The following is a 13930-nucleotide window of genomic DNA, read 5'->3' on the forward strand; positions in this document are numbered from 1 at the left end:
TTTGGTGTTCCTAGCTTTTGAGCATAGGGTCTGCTCTGTGCCAGAGTGCGCTCTAGGAGGTCGTAAATTTAGAGTTTCGCTCTCGGAGGGTTCACTGAACGCTCTGGCAGAGGGATAGGGTTTATCCGAGCGTTCTGACCTCACAACGTTAGTCAAGCACCCAAGCTAACTGGCTAATATTGGCTAACTTGCTAGCTACTTCCAGACACAAATGAGAGAACACATCACTCTGACCATTGTACTCGCTCTAGCAGAGCTGTTATCCAGAGCGTTGGTAACTGTGCTGCGGACAATTTATTTACACTGCTTTGCCGGCGTTTACTGACACCGGCCATATTCAATAGGTGTTGAGCGTTCGTAAATTAATCAGCTATTCTGCGCGAATTTACGAATGCACCCATAATCTCAACTATTGACAGACTGTCAAAATCACTGTGATGAACAGTTGACAATCGATACTATGTTTAGTGAAAATTGAAATCTAAATTGGGCCAATCTATTTTATTCAGCTGCCAACACAAGGAAAGCATCTAGCTACAAATGCAGCCATCACATCTTATTTTGAAAAACCAAGGGTCGACCTGCACTGAAATCTTAATTAACAGATTCATTGGCTTAGTTACACTAGCTGGCTTTAAATTTAGGATAGGCATAAATTACCTAAATTGAGAGGTAAGGGAAATAATTTAAGAGTATGTTTAAAATCCACTGTGGCTGCAGAACGCTTGTATACATTAACGGTTATCAATGGACAGCATAGCTCCTGGCTCCATATATATTTTCTGTCACCATATTATTGAGAGAAAAATAAACAGGAAAGGAATTCGTCAGCAGATGACTGACATGTACACTGGCGAATGATAATGTAGGGAATAAAATACGGTAGCCAATTGGGTTTAAGAAGAACGGCGGGATTTCCTGTGCGTTACCCAATCTTGGAGACCCCACCCTTTGTGTTTCCCGCACAGTCAATCAAAATAGAAACAATTGACTAGAATCACCGATTGCAGCCAGCCTTCGATTACTGTAATCATGTTTCGCTTGTGGTAATACAGAGATTCTGCGAAATAAAATAATTCACGCAATGACTGGTATGTAATGTTCAACCTAACCATCGGTATGTTTGCACCCTTTAGCTAAGCTAATGTTAGCTAGCTGTTTTAATATTTTTCCAACAGCTTAGCCAACAGTGAACGTTAGCCTGCATGCTAGCCACAACTACAACATACGTAGCTAGCTAAGGCTTCAGACAGTTTGATCAACTCCACACCGCAGCTGTAATGGAGGTCAGTCCAGCTTGAAGTGTTACGTTATAGCTAGTGGAATAGCTAGAAACAAATCTGCTGCCGTTTCCCGTGTGAAGATTTAACTTAACTCTGGTTTGTTTTGCTCCGTTTCCTTCATTCTGTACCTTGTAACGTAGCCCCAGAACAGCCAGTGAAACAAGAGGAAATGGCTGCCTTGGACGTGGACAGCAGTCAAAGCGAGTTTCTGCAGCAAGACTGTGGCACAGGAGATCAGGTAGCTAACGTTGCTATTTAGAAATTGCCCTCGTATGCTTCTCGGTTAGGGTTTCAGTAAGTGCGTGGTGCTTTGTGAAGTTCACACGTTTTAACATTTGTAGTAAAAGTCGAACTTCCTGTGTGGCACCGGACTAACGGCCACCCACTTTCTTCCTTTTAAACCCGCCCATTGTGGGTAGGACACTCAGTCGTCATCGCTCGCTCTGCTGGCAGCTACCTGCAGCAAGATCGAGTCGGCATCATCAGATGGGGGTAACGGTGCTGCCGCTGCAGTGGTAAGTCAACACCACTGGCTCTGCAATAATATAGACGACCCTCAATAGAACGCGAGTTGTGTCGGCAGAGATATGCCCAAAGGCCTTCATGTAGTGAGCTCATATTTGGTTCACACAATATGAAGTTAGGGTTCTCATGCACCTTCTAGACAAACAATACTCTGGTCATTAAACACCTCTAAACCAATCTTCAAATATGTTGCTAAATCGTGTGAACAAGCAGCACCAAGCTCTTATTCCTATATTCTTCATGAATTGTAATAACTTTTGTGATTTATTTTTTAATGCACGTAGTTATTCATAACTAATCATGCTATGGCTTTTCCAACTGGCTGAATACAGTAAATAATTGGCTTACTGTTTTTTTAATGTAAGTAATTATTTCACTGCTATCTCTAACATTACATACTTCATCTCAATGTTGCAATCTGCATCTTAATGATGCACCTTCTATGCAAATGAATCGTTTTTATTCACTAAAACAAGATGTTTTATCCTGCAGACGACAGACCTAACATCCATCCAGTTAACAGGGAACCCAGATAGATGGGAGGTTTTGACCCCCACAACAACACGGAAGGAGGAACCTGGCGCGGTCCATATCCAGAGTCGGGGGATCGTGACATCAAACGGACAGTATGTTCTTCCTCTCCAGAACCTTCAGAGCCAACCGATCTTTGTGACATCAGGAAGCGACACCTCCGCCAACACAGTGCCTAACATTCAGTACATTCAGACAGCTGATGGACAGCAACTGAGCTTCTCCACCTCCAGTGAGGACGGGTCCACTCTGAGCCAAGATGCCACAGGGCAGATCCAGATCTTGCCTGACGGAACTCAGACTATAAGTGTGACTGGGGCCGGAGACATCCTTACTAATAACCAGAACCTCATATCACAGACTGGTCATGTCCAGCAGATCCAGGGTGTTTCTATCGGCAGCTCCACCTTTAACAACCAGGGTCAGGTTGTCACTAATGTGCCTATGGGGTTGCCAGGGAACATCACCTTTGTCCCCATTAGCAGTGTGGACTTGGACTCCCTGGGCCTCTCTGGTGCTCAGACTATAGCAACAGGGGTCACTTCTGATGGCCAGCTCATCATGACCAGTCAGCCTGTGGACAGCTCTGAGAGTTTGGAGAAGACAGGTGACCAGCACTTGCAAACACTGTCTGTAAATGACTCGAATGCTAATGCAGACATGTATGTGCCAACGTCCTCCGCCCAGCTGCCTGAGGCCATGGATGAGACGGGTCTTCTAACCCAAGCCCCAGAGCAGACAGACCCCTCTGGTCTCCAGGGCTACATTCAGCAGAACCAGGTCCAGAACATCCAGGTGTCGTCTGGCCAGTCCATCATCCAGCTGCAACAGGTGCCAGTCCAGACCAGTGATGGTCAGCTGGTGCAGGCAGCAGGGGGACAGACCATGCAGAACGTTCAGCTCATCAACCCAGGGACCTTCATCATCCAGGCCCAGACCGTCACGGCCTCAGGGCAGATCCAGTGGCAGACCTTTCAGGTGCAGGGGGTCCAGAACCTCCAGAACCTCCAGCTGTCCACCAACCCAGCCCAGCAGATCACACTGGCCCCATTGCAAACCCTGTCTCTGGGCCAGGGAGAAGCGCAACAGATCCCCAACCTGCAGACTGTGACTGTCAACTCTTTGGTCCAGGCAGGCATTCAGTACCAGCAGGCAGAGGACACCAACAGCCCTGGAGGTATGGTCTCCTCCTGTATCATGTACACATCCAGCAGACATAAACACCATAATAGTTAGTAACACTGGTGGTTGTACAGCACACTTGAACGTTTTCACACCCCTTGACTTTTTCCACATTTTGTTGTGCTACAGCCTGAATTTAAAATTGATTAAATGTAACGTTTTTTGTCACTGGCCTACACACAATAATGTCAAAGTGGAATGATGTTTTTTGAAATGTTAAAAAAGTTAATCAATAAATAAAAAATAAAAATGTCTTGAGTCAATAAGTATTCAACCCCTTTGTTATGGCAAGCCTAAATAAGTTCAGGGGTAAAAGATATGCTTAATAAGTCACATAATAAGTTGCATGGACTCACTGTGTGTGTAACAGTGGGGGCTGGTGGGAGGTGCTATAGAAGGATGGGCTCATTATTATGGCTGAAATGGAATGGTATCAAACATATGGAAACCACATATTTGACACCGTTCCATTTATTCCATTCTAGCCATTGCAATGAGCCTGTCTTCCTATAGCTCCTTCCACCAGCCTCCACTGGTGTGCAATAATAGTGTTTAACATGATTTACTACCTCATCTCTACCTCACACATACAATTATCTGTAAGGTCCCTCAGTCGAGCAGGGAATTTCAAACACAGATTCAACCAAAAAGACCAGGGAGGTTTTCCAATGCCCAGCAAAGAAGGGCACCTATTGGTAGATGGGTAAAACAATAAATGATATCCCTTTGAGCATTGTGAAGTTATTAATTACACTTTGGATGGTGTATCAATACACCGTCACTACAAAGATACAGGTTTCTTTTCTAACTCAGTTGCCGGAGAGGAAGGAAACAGCTTAGGGATTTCACCATGAGGCCAATGGTGACTTTAAAACAGTTACAGAGTTTAATGGCTGGTTAGGAGAACTGAGGATAGATCCACAAAGTTGTAGTTACTCCACAATACTAACCTAATTGCCAAAGTGAAAAGAAGGAAGCCTGTACAGAATACAATTATTCTAAAACATGCATCCTGTTTGCCACAAGGCACTAAAGTAATACTGCAAAAATTTGCAAAGCTATTCACTTTTTGTCCTGACTAGTGTTGTGTTTTTGTGCAAATTCTTTGCAACACATTACTGAGTACCACTCTCCATATTTTCAAGCATGGTGGGCGGGTTGCATCAGGGTAGGGTATAACTGTAATCATTAAGAAATGGGGAGTTTTTCAGGATTAAAAAAAGAAATGGAATGGCGCTAAGGGCAGGCAAAATCGTAGAGGAAAACCTGGTTCAGTCTGCTTTCCACCAGACACTGTGAGATCTAATTCACCTTCCAGCAGGACAATAACCTTAAACACAAGGCCTAATCTACACTGGAGATGCTTACCAAGAAGACAGTGAATGTTCCTGAGTTACCGAGTTACAGTTTTGACTTAAATCGGCTTGAAAGTCTATGGCAAGACCTGAAACTGGTTGTCTAGCAATGATCAACAACCAATTTGACTGAGCTTGGAAGTATTTTTAAAAGAATAATGGGCAGATGTTTTCTCAATCCAGGTGTGGAAAGCTCTTCGAGGCTTGCCCAAATCGCGGCCCAAAGGTGATTCTAACATGTTGCCTCAGGGTTGAATACTTATCTAATCAAGATATATTAGTTTTATTTTTCATACAAAACAATGACAATTCAATTAATTTGAATCCCACTTTGTAACACAACAAAATGTGTAAAAAGTAAAGGGGTGTGAATACTTTCTGAAGGCACTGTATGTAGGAAACCATGGGGGTCCGAAAAAAATGACCATCCCCAGGAAGTAGACTACAGGAAGTATACTATTTAATTATTGAGTCACCTGATATAAGCCTCATGAGGCATCGGGCATGATTTGCGCTGCTCTGGTGAGGATTATTAGCTGCATATTTTTGTCAGATTTGCAAATATTTTCTTATAAAGAAAACAAAGTTGTTAATGTAAGAACACACATTTAACAACAGAACGTTTGTGTGTGTAACAATAACAACATTTTCAGCCGAATAGCTGAAAAATCTGTCTGTGCCCTTGAGCAAAAGCACTTAACCATAATTGTTCCTGTAAGTTGCTCTGGATAAAATTGTCTGCTAAATGACCAAAATGTTACAATTTAAACAATTCTCTGACCATATAATCAACACCCTTTTATAGATCTGTGAGATATAATATAAACAATTGTATGATTAATTCTTTGAAGATTGGAAGGGTGTGTAAATCATAATGGTTTTGTGTCAAGCTGTCCATCCACACATTGTCAAGTTTGAACTGGGGTTTTGAATTTGTTTATAGCCAAACTGTCATGAAATCTTTTTAAAAGCATTTAGCGAAGAAGCACTTTTCACTGTGTGGCTTTTGCAGTCCATTTAGCATGCAATTGTTAAAGGTTGTGTTGATATTGATGTGTGGATTGATTGGTCTCCCTCCAGACGTCCAGATAAAGGAGGAGCCGGACTCCGAGGACTGGCAGCTGGGCAGTGACTCCACTCTGAACACCAGTGACCTTTCCCACCTGCGGGTCAGGCTAGAGGACGAGGAGGACCAACTCGGCGAGGGGGGCAAGCGGCTACGCAGGGTGGCCTGCACCTGCCCCAATTGCAAAGAGGCTGGGGGGAGGTGAGTGAGCTCATACTGCGTACCCTGCTTATATTGACTACGCTTACAGTGCTCAACAGCTTATAGTGGTCAGAAAACGCTAGATAGAATCTTTCCTATACTTATGGTGTTTAGAATACTAGTTCCCAAGGTTTTGGGGTCTGAATGGGAAAGACACATATTTTCATACATGTTATATTAACTCTATTGCCCTCTGTCTGATTACTAACAGTCTTACTGTACCACCCCACCCCCCCCACCCCCTCTCACCAGCATTGGCGCACAAAGGCCCAAAAAAACAGAGCAAGTACACATCTATAAGGCTGTATATGCAGTATATGAGTGTGTTTGTTTGTGTTCTCTCAGAGGATCCAACATGGGGAAGAAGAAGCAACACATCTGTCACATTCCGGGCTGTGGGAAGGTGTACGGGAAGACATCCCACCTGCGAGCGCACCTGCGCTGGCACTCAGGGGAGCGGCCCTTCGTCTGCAGCTGGATGTACTGTGGGAAGAGGTTCACACGCAGCGACGAACTGCAGAGACACAGAAGGACACATACAGGTGCACCCTCCGTCACCTTAACATTTGCATTACATTTTACATTTTAAAAACCTACCTTGTAGGTTGCGCTTTTCACCAATGTAAAGTGTCCAATTCTGTCTTTGGAAAGATATCATTCAGTATAATAGCGTTAGTCCTGTAAAACGGATTACATAATAAGTTCATAGTAGTGATGTAGAAGTGACATGGTTTGGTCTGTCCTACTGTTAAAACTTGTCTGGTTTCTCTCTCTCTCTGACAGGGGAGAAGAAGTTTGTCTGCCCGGAATGTTCCAAGCGCTTCATGCGGAGCGACCACCTGGCCAAGCACATTAAAACTCACCAGAACAAGAAAGGAGTCATGAACTCTGTGAGCAACGCGGTGGTGGGCTCCATGGAGTCCGCGGGCTCGTCAGACAGCATCATCACAGCGGGCGGCACTACCCTCATCCTCACCAACATTCAGCAGGGCTCCGGTAACTCCCAGGACATCCTGGCCAATGCTGAAATCCCACTACAACTGGTCACTATAGCAGCCGGAGAAGTCCTAGAGATGGCCGAGTCACAGTGACACTCACTTGCTCATCACTCATTTTCCTTGCATATATATATATATATATATATATATATATATATTAGTACCAGTCAAAAGTTTTTTTACACACCTACTCATTCCGGGGTTTTTCTTTATTTTTACTATTTTCTACATTGTGCAATAATAGTGAAGACATCAAAACTATGAAATAACACATGGAATCAAGTAGTAACCAAGAAAGTGTAAAACAAATATATATTTTATATTTGAGATTCATTGGAGTAGCCACCCTTTGCCTTGATGACAGCTTTGCATTCTCTCAACCAGCTTCATGGGGTAGTCACCTGGAATGCATTTCAATTAACAGGTGTGCGCTGTTAAGTTGATTTGTGGAATTTCTTTCCTTAATACATTTGAGCCAATCAGTTGTGTTGTGACAAGGTAGGGTTGGTATACAGAAGATAGCCCTATTTGGTAAAAGACCAAGTCAATATTATGGCAAGAACAGCTCAAATAAACAAAGAGAAATGACACTAGGTCATCATCATTACTTTAAAAAAAAACTATGCTTCACAGAGTTCAAGTAACAGACACATCTCAGCACAACTGTTCAGAGGAGACTGTGAATCAGGCCTTCATGGTCGAATTGCTGCAAAGAAACTACTGCTAAAGGACACCAATAAGAAGAAGAGACCTGCTTGGGCCAGGAAACCCGGTCAATGGACATTACACCCGTGGAAATCTGTCCTTTGGTCTGATGAGTCCAAATTGGAGATTTTTGTTTCCAACCGCCATGTCTTTGTGAGACGCAGAGGAGGTGAACAGATGATCTCTGCATGTGTGGTTCCCACCGTGAAGCATGGAGGAGGTGGTGTGAAGGTGTGGGGGTGCTTTGCTGGTGACACTGATTTATTTAGAATTCAAGGCACACTTAACCAGCATGGCTACCACAGCATTCAGCAGCGATATGCCATCCTTTTTGGTTTAAGCTTCGTGGGACTATCATTTGTTTTTCAACAGGACAATGACCCAACACACCTCCAGTCTGTGGAAGGGCTACTTGACCAAGAAGGAGAGTGATGGAGCGCTGCATCAGATGACCTGGCCTCCACAATCACCCGAACTCAACCCAATTGAGATGGTTTGGGATGAGTTGGACCGCAGAGTGAGGGAAAAGTAGCCAACAAGTGCTCGGCGTATGTGTGAACTCCTTCAAGACTGTTGGAAAAGCATTCCTCATGAAGCTGGTTGAGAGAATGCCAAGAGTGTGCAATGCTGTCATCAAGCATCAAGGCAAAGGGTGGATCTTTGAAGAATCTATATTTTGATTTAACACTTTTTGCATACTACATGATTTAATGTGTTAATTCATAGTTGTGATGTCTTCACTATATTACTAAATAGTAAAATAAAGAAAAACCATTGAATGTGTAGGTGTGTCCAAACTTTTGGATATATATATATATTAGACTAGTAGCCAGTTGAAGTCTGTAAGCAGTCTTTTTACTGGGGTGGGGGTGCAAAGAAAAGCGTTAAATGTGGTTCCAATACATACGCACTGAAATGCCTTATTTTCTATCATATTGTGGAGTTGAAAAGGGGGGAACGGTGCATAGTTTTTAAGCTACTGTCGATTGTTTAAAGGTTTGAGTTAAATGTGTGTTTAAAAAAATGGTATAGAAATTAAGTGATTGGCTATTGCCAGCCTAAAACCCTTGTTACGTTTTTTGATGACAGCCATGGTTAGGTCTGTGTCAAAATCCTTAAAAAAACAAACATTAGTACGGTCTTCCTGATTTATGTTTGTGTCATATTTGTGCTTGCCTAAAACCATCAGCAAGCTTTACCCACATCCTGCTCAGTTGCATCCTGAATAATATTGCAGGTGGCAAAAAGAAAACAATTGCATATTTAAAATGTTGTATAATAATTCCTATTGAACTTCTACAATTGATCGGATGTTGTAATATGCATTTCTTGCAAATCAAGTATTTTTAATGAACAGCTATATCATTGTAAACTGGTTTTATGGTATCTCAAACTCCGAGCTCTTTAAATGGCTTTTTAAATGTGTATAGTGTAATATTCAGATGTGTTTATTTTGTAAAAACGTGATTTCTAAATGACTCACAATTTAGAAAGTCGAGTCACTTTTAGAAAAAAAAAAAAAAAGAAGCCATGCTAAGGGGTTGAATTGCCAAATTTGACTTTAATCTCAGGGTGACTTGGTCATGCACGGTAGAACAATCCTCCCCTGTAGCCCCTAGAGATGTTGTGGGGTGTTGTGTAGAGAGGTGCTATTCGATGGACCAAAAGCATAGTTGAATTATGCTGTCACCGTGTTACCTATGCTCTATAAACTGTATGTCAGGGTCCTTAGATGACACCCCCCTTTATGAAATAGTTTGGTAAAGAGATGCGCTCTGTGTCTGCGCCTCGCTCAATCAGCCCTCTAAGACAGAAGTGACGTGGTATCGCACGAGGCAGCACTCTCTTAATAGCACTCTTCTCTTCATCTGTAGTTTGATCATCCTCTTTTTGTATAAACGTATTTGTATACTGCCCATGTTGGTTATCCTCGTTTATCTCTTGTCAGTAAATGTTTCTGTCTCTGTCTTATTTCTTTTAATCGGAGTGTTATTTTGACTCCCTTTTCTGTAGTAATATATCTATGTTATTATTCAGATTATGAAATGTAAGATTGAAGAAAGTGAATTGTGTGCATTGTATCTGCTGTTGTAGTGACTGGTTCTGGGAAGTTGTCTTCAACTCAGAAGGCCCCCAGTGGCTTTAAGTCCACCATGATATCATTGAAACATATTATACCCTGTGTGGTCATTAAACAAAACACTATATTATACCTCACAGATTCACATTTAGAAGTGAACATGTCATTTTTACAATCTCAAAAAGTTTCAATCCAGATGTTTGTCATGGATCATTATAAACATTTTTGTAACGTGGTATTCATTTCATTGATTTTATTCTGTTTTGCGGGAAACAATTGTACAATGTCCACTTTTTGAGGGCATCTTGTTATTTCATACAAAAATGACTAAACATTACCTGGTAGTACGTTGTCTTATTGTACTATTATATTATTATGATGTTATGATATACTATGAAGCGGTTAGTTTTGGACACGCAATCTGATTGGTCAAAAATGCGTTGCAGACGTGGTGTTACGACTGCATTCAAGTGGCATAATTCTTAAACGAGAAATTCAGTATTTGTGAAATATGTTCATGTTAAATATGATAATGTTGTTGGGGTAGCGCCAGAAGGGCTGGCAGTTCACGTAGATTTTCTGCACGCTTTCATTGGTCTACTAAAGTGTTGGCACCTCTCTGTTGGCAGTCCAGTCCAGTAGATGTCACTGCAGCCAAAGGAGCTGAACTGACCCTCTGACCTTCCTAGAGCCCCCTGCCGTTTCACTCATCAAGCCACTGAACCCTACAGGAGGTAAAAAAAAAAAAAGAGTTACATGTAATGTCCATGAATATGCCTTTCTTAGTTTATGAATTCCAGTTTCCTAACTTTTGATGTCTTTACCTCTGTATAGTGACCCAAACAGAAAAAGGGATTTTCACAAAAATACATTTTGTATTTTAAAGCTTCATTGAGAAATTATTTATCAAAGTAGGCATATTTATGGGCATACCCAGGCCTTTAAGGCATCATGCTATAAAGCAACAATTGGTGTCATATGAAGCTTTACCTTTTGCTCTGTGATATGAGTAGTATTTTGATTTCATTAACTTGTTTAACATTTAGTTGTGAATATTGAAAAATATAAACATGAATATTGAAAAATATAAACATGAATATTGAAAAATATAAACATGAATATTGAACATATGCCGTTTTTGATTTGGCTCATTTTTCAATATATTGTTGAAGATAATCTACTCTACGGGCATATCAAAGTTCCAGAGTGTGGTCTCTAGTACTTTTAGAGTTATGATCCAATTTTCAAGCATTACCAACAGTGAATGTGAAAATGGACTCAAAATATTCGCCCTCTGCTGGTCTTTTGCAGGATGTGCAATGAAACAAGTAAAAGAAGGGCTGTGATTGGTTACATTCACTACTATGCCAATTTCTCTGTATAAAATGGGCCATAACAACTTTAAAACTAGCGGAGATCCCATTCTGGAACATTGATATGCCCGTAGAGTATATTATTTTCAACATTATATTGAAACATTTACCAAACCAAAATGTATTGAAATCAAAATACTACTCATATTACAGAGCATTTTTTGCTTTGCTGCATCTACAGATGAAACATTATGGAGTCTTAAAGGAGGCCTGGACAAAATGTAATAAAAATGCAAACTTTGATTCATTACTTCTCAATTAGGCTTTTAGATACAAAGGTAAAATATATGTAAATAATCCTTCCTCCAGAAGACTATTGTATGGATTACATTTTGTGAAAACCCCCCAAATCATGGTATTTTTTTTTGTCTGGGTTTCTTGTGGAATCAATATAATAGGATAAAGGTATTTTACTCATACAAATTTATGAAAGTTTAATAAAATATTATCAAAATACATGTAATATTGCAGCACTCCTCTCAAGCCTTGTCGCAAGAGGCGTTTGAAAAGTGTCAAATAGGCATTTAAAAGAGGCTCACTTTAAAGACATGCTCCAAAACTTTGGCTACTACCTAGTATCTTTAAACTTCCCTTTGTCAGCTGGATGTGTCAAGGTGTAGTTTGTACATGCATCTATACCTCAAGTAGCCACGAAATCCCTAGTTTTGAAAGCGACTGTTTCTCTGTAAACTGTGCTGCGCCATTTTCCCTACATTTTCCTCCACGTGGGCCAGTCCCTTAACAATTCGAGTTCTAGCCAATGAGCTTCAGCCCCTCACCATTTGAGTGACAGCTAGCAAGACGCACACACAGCAGAGAGCGAGAGACAGAGAGAGAGAGCAATGACGTGATGCACATATATGTGATGTAGTACGCAATTTTCGTGGACCACTCTTGTCTCTTGAGCGCTACTTTCAGAACTACTGGCTAAAAAGTATACAAAAGTGCCAGAGAATCTTTACAATTTAACTCTGAAAGTATGCATTGTTTCAGTCACACTACACTGAGTTTCCGAAACATTAAGGACAGGTGGAAGGTATGATCTCTTATTGTCACTTGTTAAATTCATTTCATTCAGTGTAGTAGATGTTGAAGAAGGATCTTTAAGCCTTGAGACAATTGAGACATGGGTTGTGTATGTGTGGGACATTATTATTTTAGATTGCTCCACAATTTAAGGTTGTTTTGTAGTGGTTTGAATTTGAAACTTCTCGTGTGTGTGGAAAAGCTCTCCAGCATAGTGTTACAATCAAGCCTTTTCTCTGGAGCTGATAGAAAGCATATGCATTGTGCCTGGCCACAGTTATCTCACTACTGCATAGGAACATAACTAAAACCTTGCGGTATGAATGCATATATTGGACAAATCAGAGTGAAAAGCCCATATGATTTTAAACATTGAAAGGACACATCTATTTTGCGGTACCTTTCATTTGAATTTAACAAATTCAATTCATTGTAATGCAACACCAAGTGCACCACAAACATTAGAATGACCATTTGAGTTAATGAAATGTGTCAACAGTATCATCATTTACTTGTATGTTAATTAGTCTAATTAATTTCCCCTGCTTAGTAATACGAATATTGTAATAATCTCTTGCTCCCCTGCAGGAATGAAATCTGCGATACACTGAGGTGTGGGGAGAGGACAATCTTCTCAGAGAATCATGGACTTTCCAGGCATGGCACACATCGTCTTGAAGATGTACGTATAGTATCCTTTATTGGTTGCAATTGAAGCATCCCTATGAAGTAATATAAAATACGTTTGCCGTTCAAAAATATTTGGAAAGACGGGATGGTCAACCATTCACAAAAATGACTAAGAGGAACTGGCTGGGTTTATGGTAAGTAGCCCAATATTGATCAGTTGAATTTGGACAATAATGTGGCATTTTATCAAATCAATGGTGTTGAGAGACTCGTCAGGTGCCATAAATAAGTTCTTCATTGTGTTCTCCACTCATTTGTCCTATGTGGTGGAGGTGGTGTAAAACGTTCACCCAAAACTAGTAGGTCTTCCCCTGCGAGCACCTCAACACTGATAAGTAGAAGCGCTTCAGTGCCACCAAGGAGAATACGTTTCTGCTGGACTTCCCAGATAAAAGCCGCCATCACCGAGATCGTTGCGTAGCTGAGCATGACACCGGACTATACGGGCATTCAGTTCCTACAGAAGCATTTACCGTCGTGTTGAAGTTCACTTAGTGTTCACTCGTCTTGCCTGAACCACTCGTTTTATCACAGGAGTAGAAGTGTCTTGATTTACACAAATAAATTGTGTGTGTGGTTTTAGATCAGATTGAAATTCAAAGATGGTGGAAATAGTGAGATGTTGTGGAGAGACGATACCTTTTTTTCCCAAACACAGTCTTGACCTTCCAAAGTTCATGAGCTATTCAAGGCTATATTAGCTGTATTTTCTAACTGTTTGACCTGAGCCATACAGGACCCATCAGGAAGGCGTGTGCTCCATCCACTCATTGTCTCATGAGAGTTTTCAGTCCAGAGATGGTGCTGCCATAGAAGTACCTCTGTTGTTGTGAGTATATTTGAAAGCGTTGCACTTAAAGAGATGGGCACTTACTATCCTGTATCCTGAACATTTGGTGCAGGTAGGGCAATCTG

At 41.2% G+C, this 13930-nt stretch overlaps 1 protein-coding gene and 1 long non-coding RNA gene across 5 annotated transcripts in view; one reads left to right on the plus strand and one right to left on the minus strand.

Moving 5' to 3' along the window:
- Positions 1–933: 933 nt before the first annotated feature.
- Positions 934–10273, plus strand: LOC135519516 (transcription factor Sp3-like). 4 transcript variants are annotated; one of them, XM_064944747.1, is made up of 7 exons: positions 934–1286; positions 1424–1521; positions 1703–1798; positions 2301–3516; positions 5957–6143; positions 6489–6685; positions 6927–10273. In XM_064944747.1, the coding sequence occupies exons 2-7, from the start codon at positions 1453–1455 to the stop codon at positions 7232–7234; spliced, it is 2073 nt and encodes a 690-aa protein (XP_064800819.1). In that variant the 5' UTR covers positions 934–1286; positions 1424–1452; the 3' UTR covers positions 7235–10273. The 4 variants fall into 4 exon arrangements, with proteins under 4 accessions (XP_064800819.1, XP_064800817.1, XP_064800818.1 ...); XM_064944745.1 differs by having other exon boundaries at positions 934–1091; XM_064944746.1 differs by having other exon boundaries at positions 934–1091; positions 1712–1798.
- Positions 10274–10367: 94 nt separating this feature from the next.
- LOC135519518 (uncharacterized) overlaps positions 10368–13930 on the minus strand; it is a 35079-nt gene continuing 31516 nt past the window's right edge. Inside the window, exon 4 of the long non-coding RNA XR_010452303.1 lies at positions 10368–10651. This is a non-coding gene — a long non-coding RNA (uncharacterized LOC135519518). The remainder of the gene's footprint in view (positions 10652–13930) is intronic.

Source organism: Oncorhynchus masou, chromosome 29 (genome assembly GCF_036934945.1).
Source record: "Oncorhynchus masou masou isolate Uvic2021 chromosome 29, UVic_Omas_1.1, whole genome shotgun sequence".
Classification (NCBI taxonomy): domain Eukaryota; kingdom Metazoa; phylum Chordata; class Actinopteri; order Salmoniformes; family Salmonidae; genus Oncorhynchus; species Oncorhynchus masou.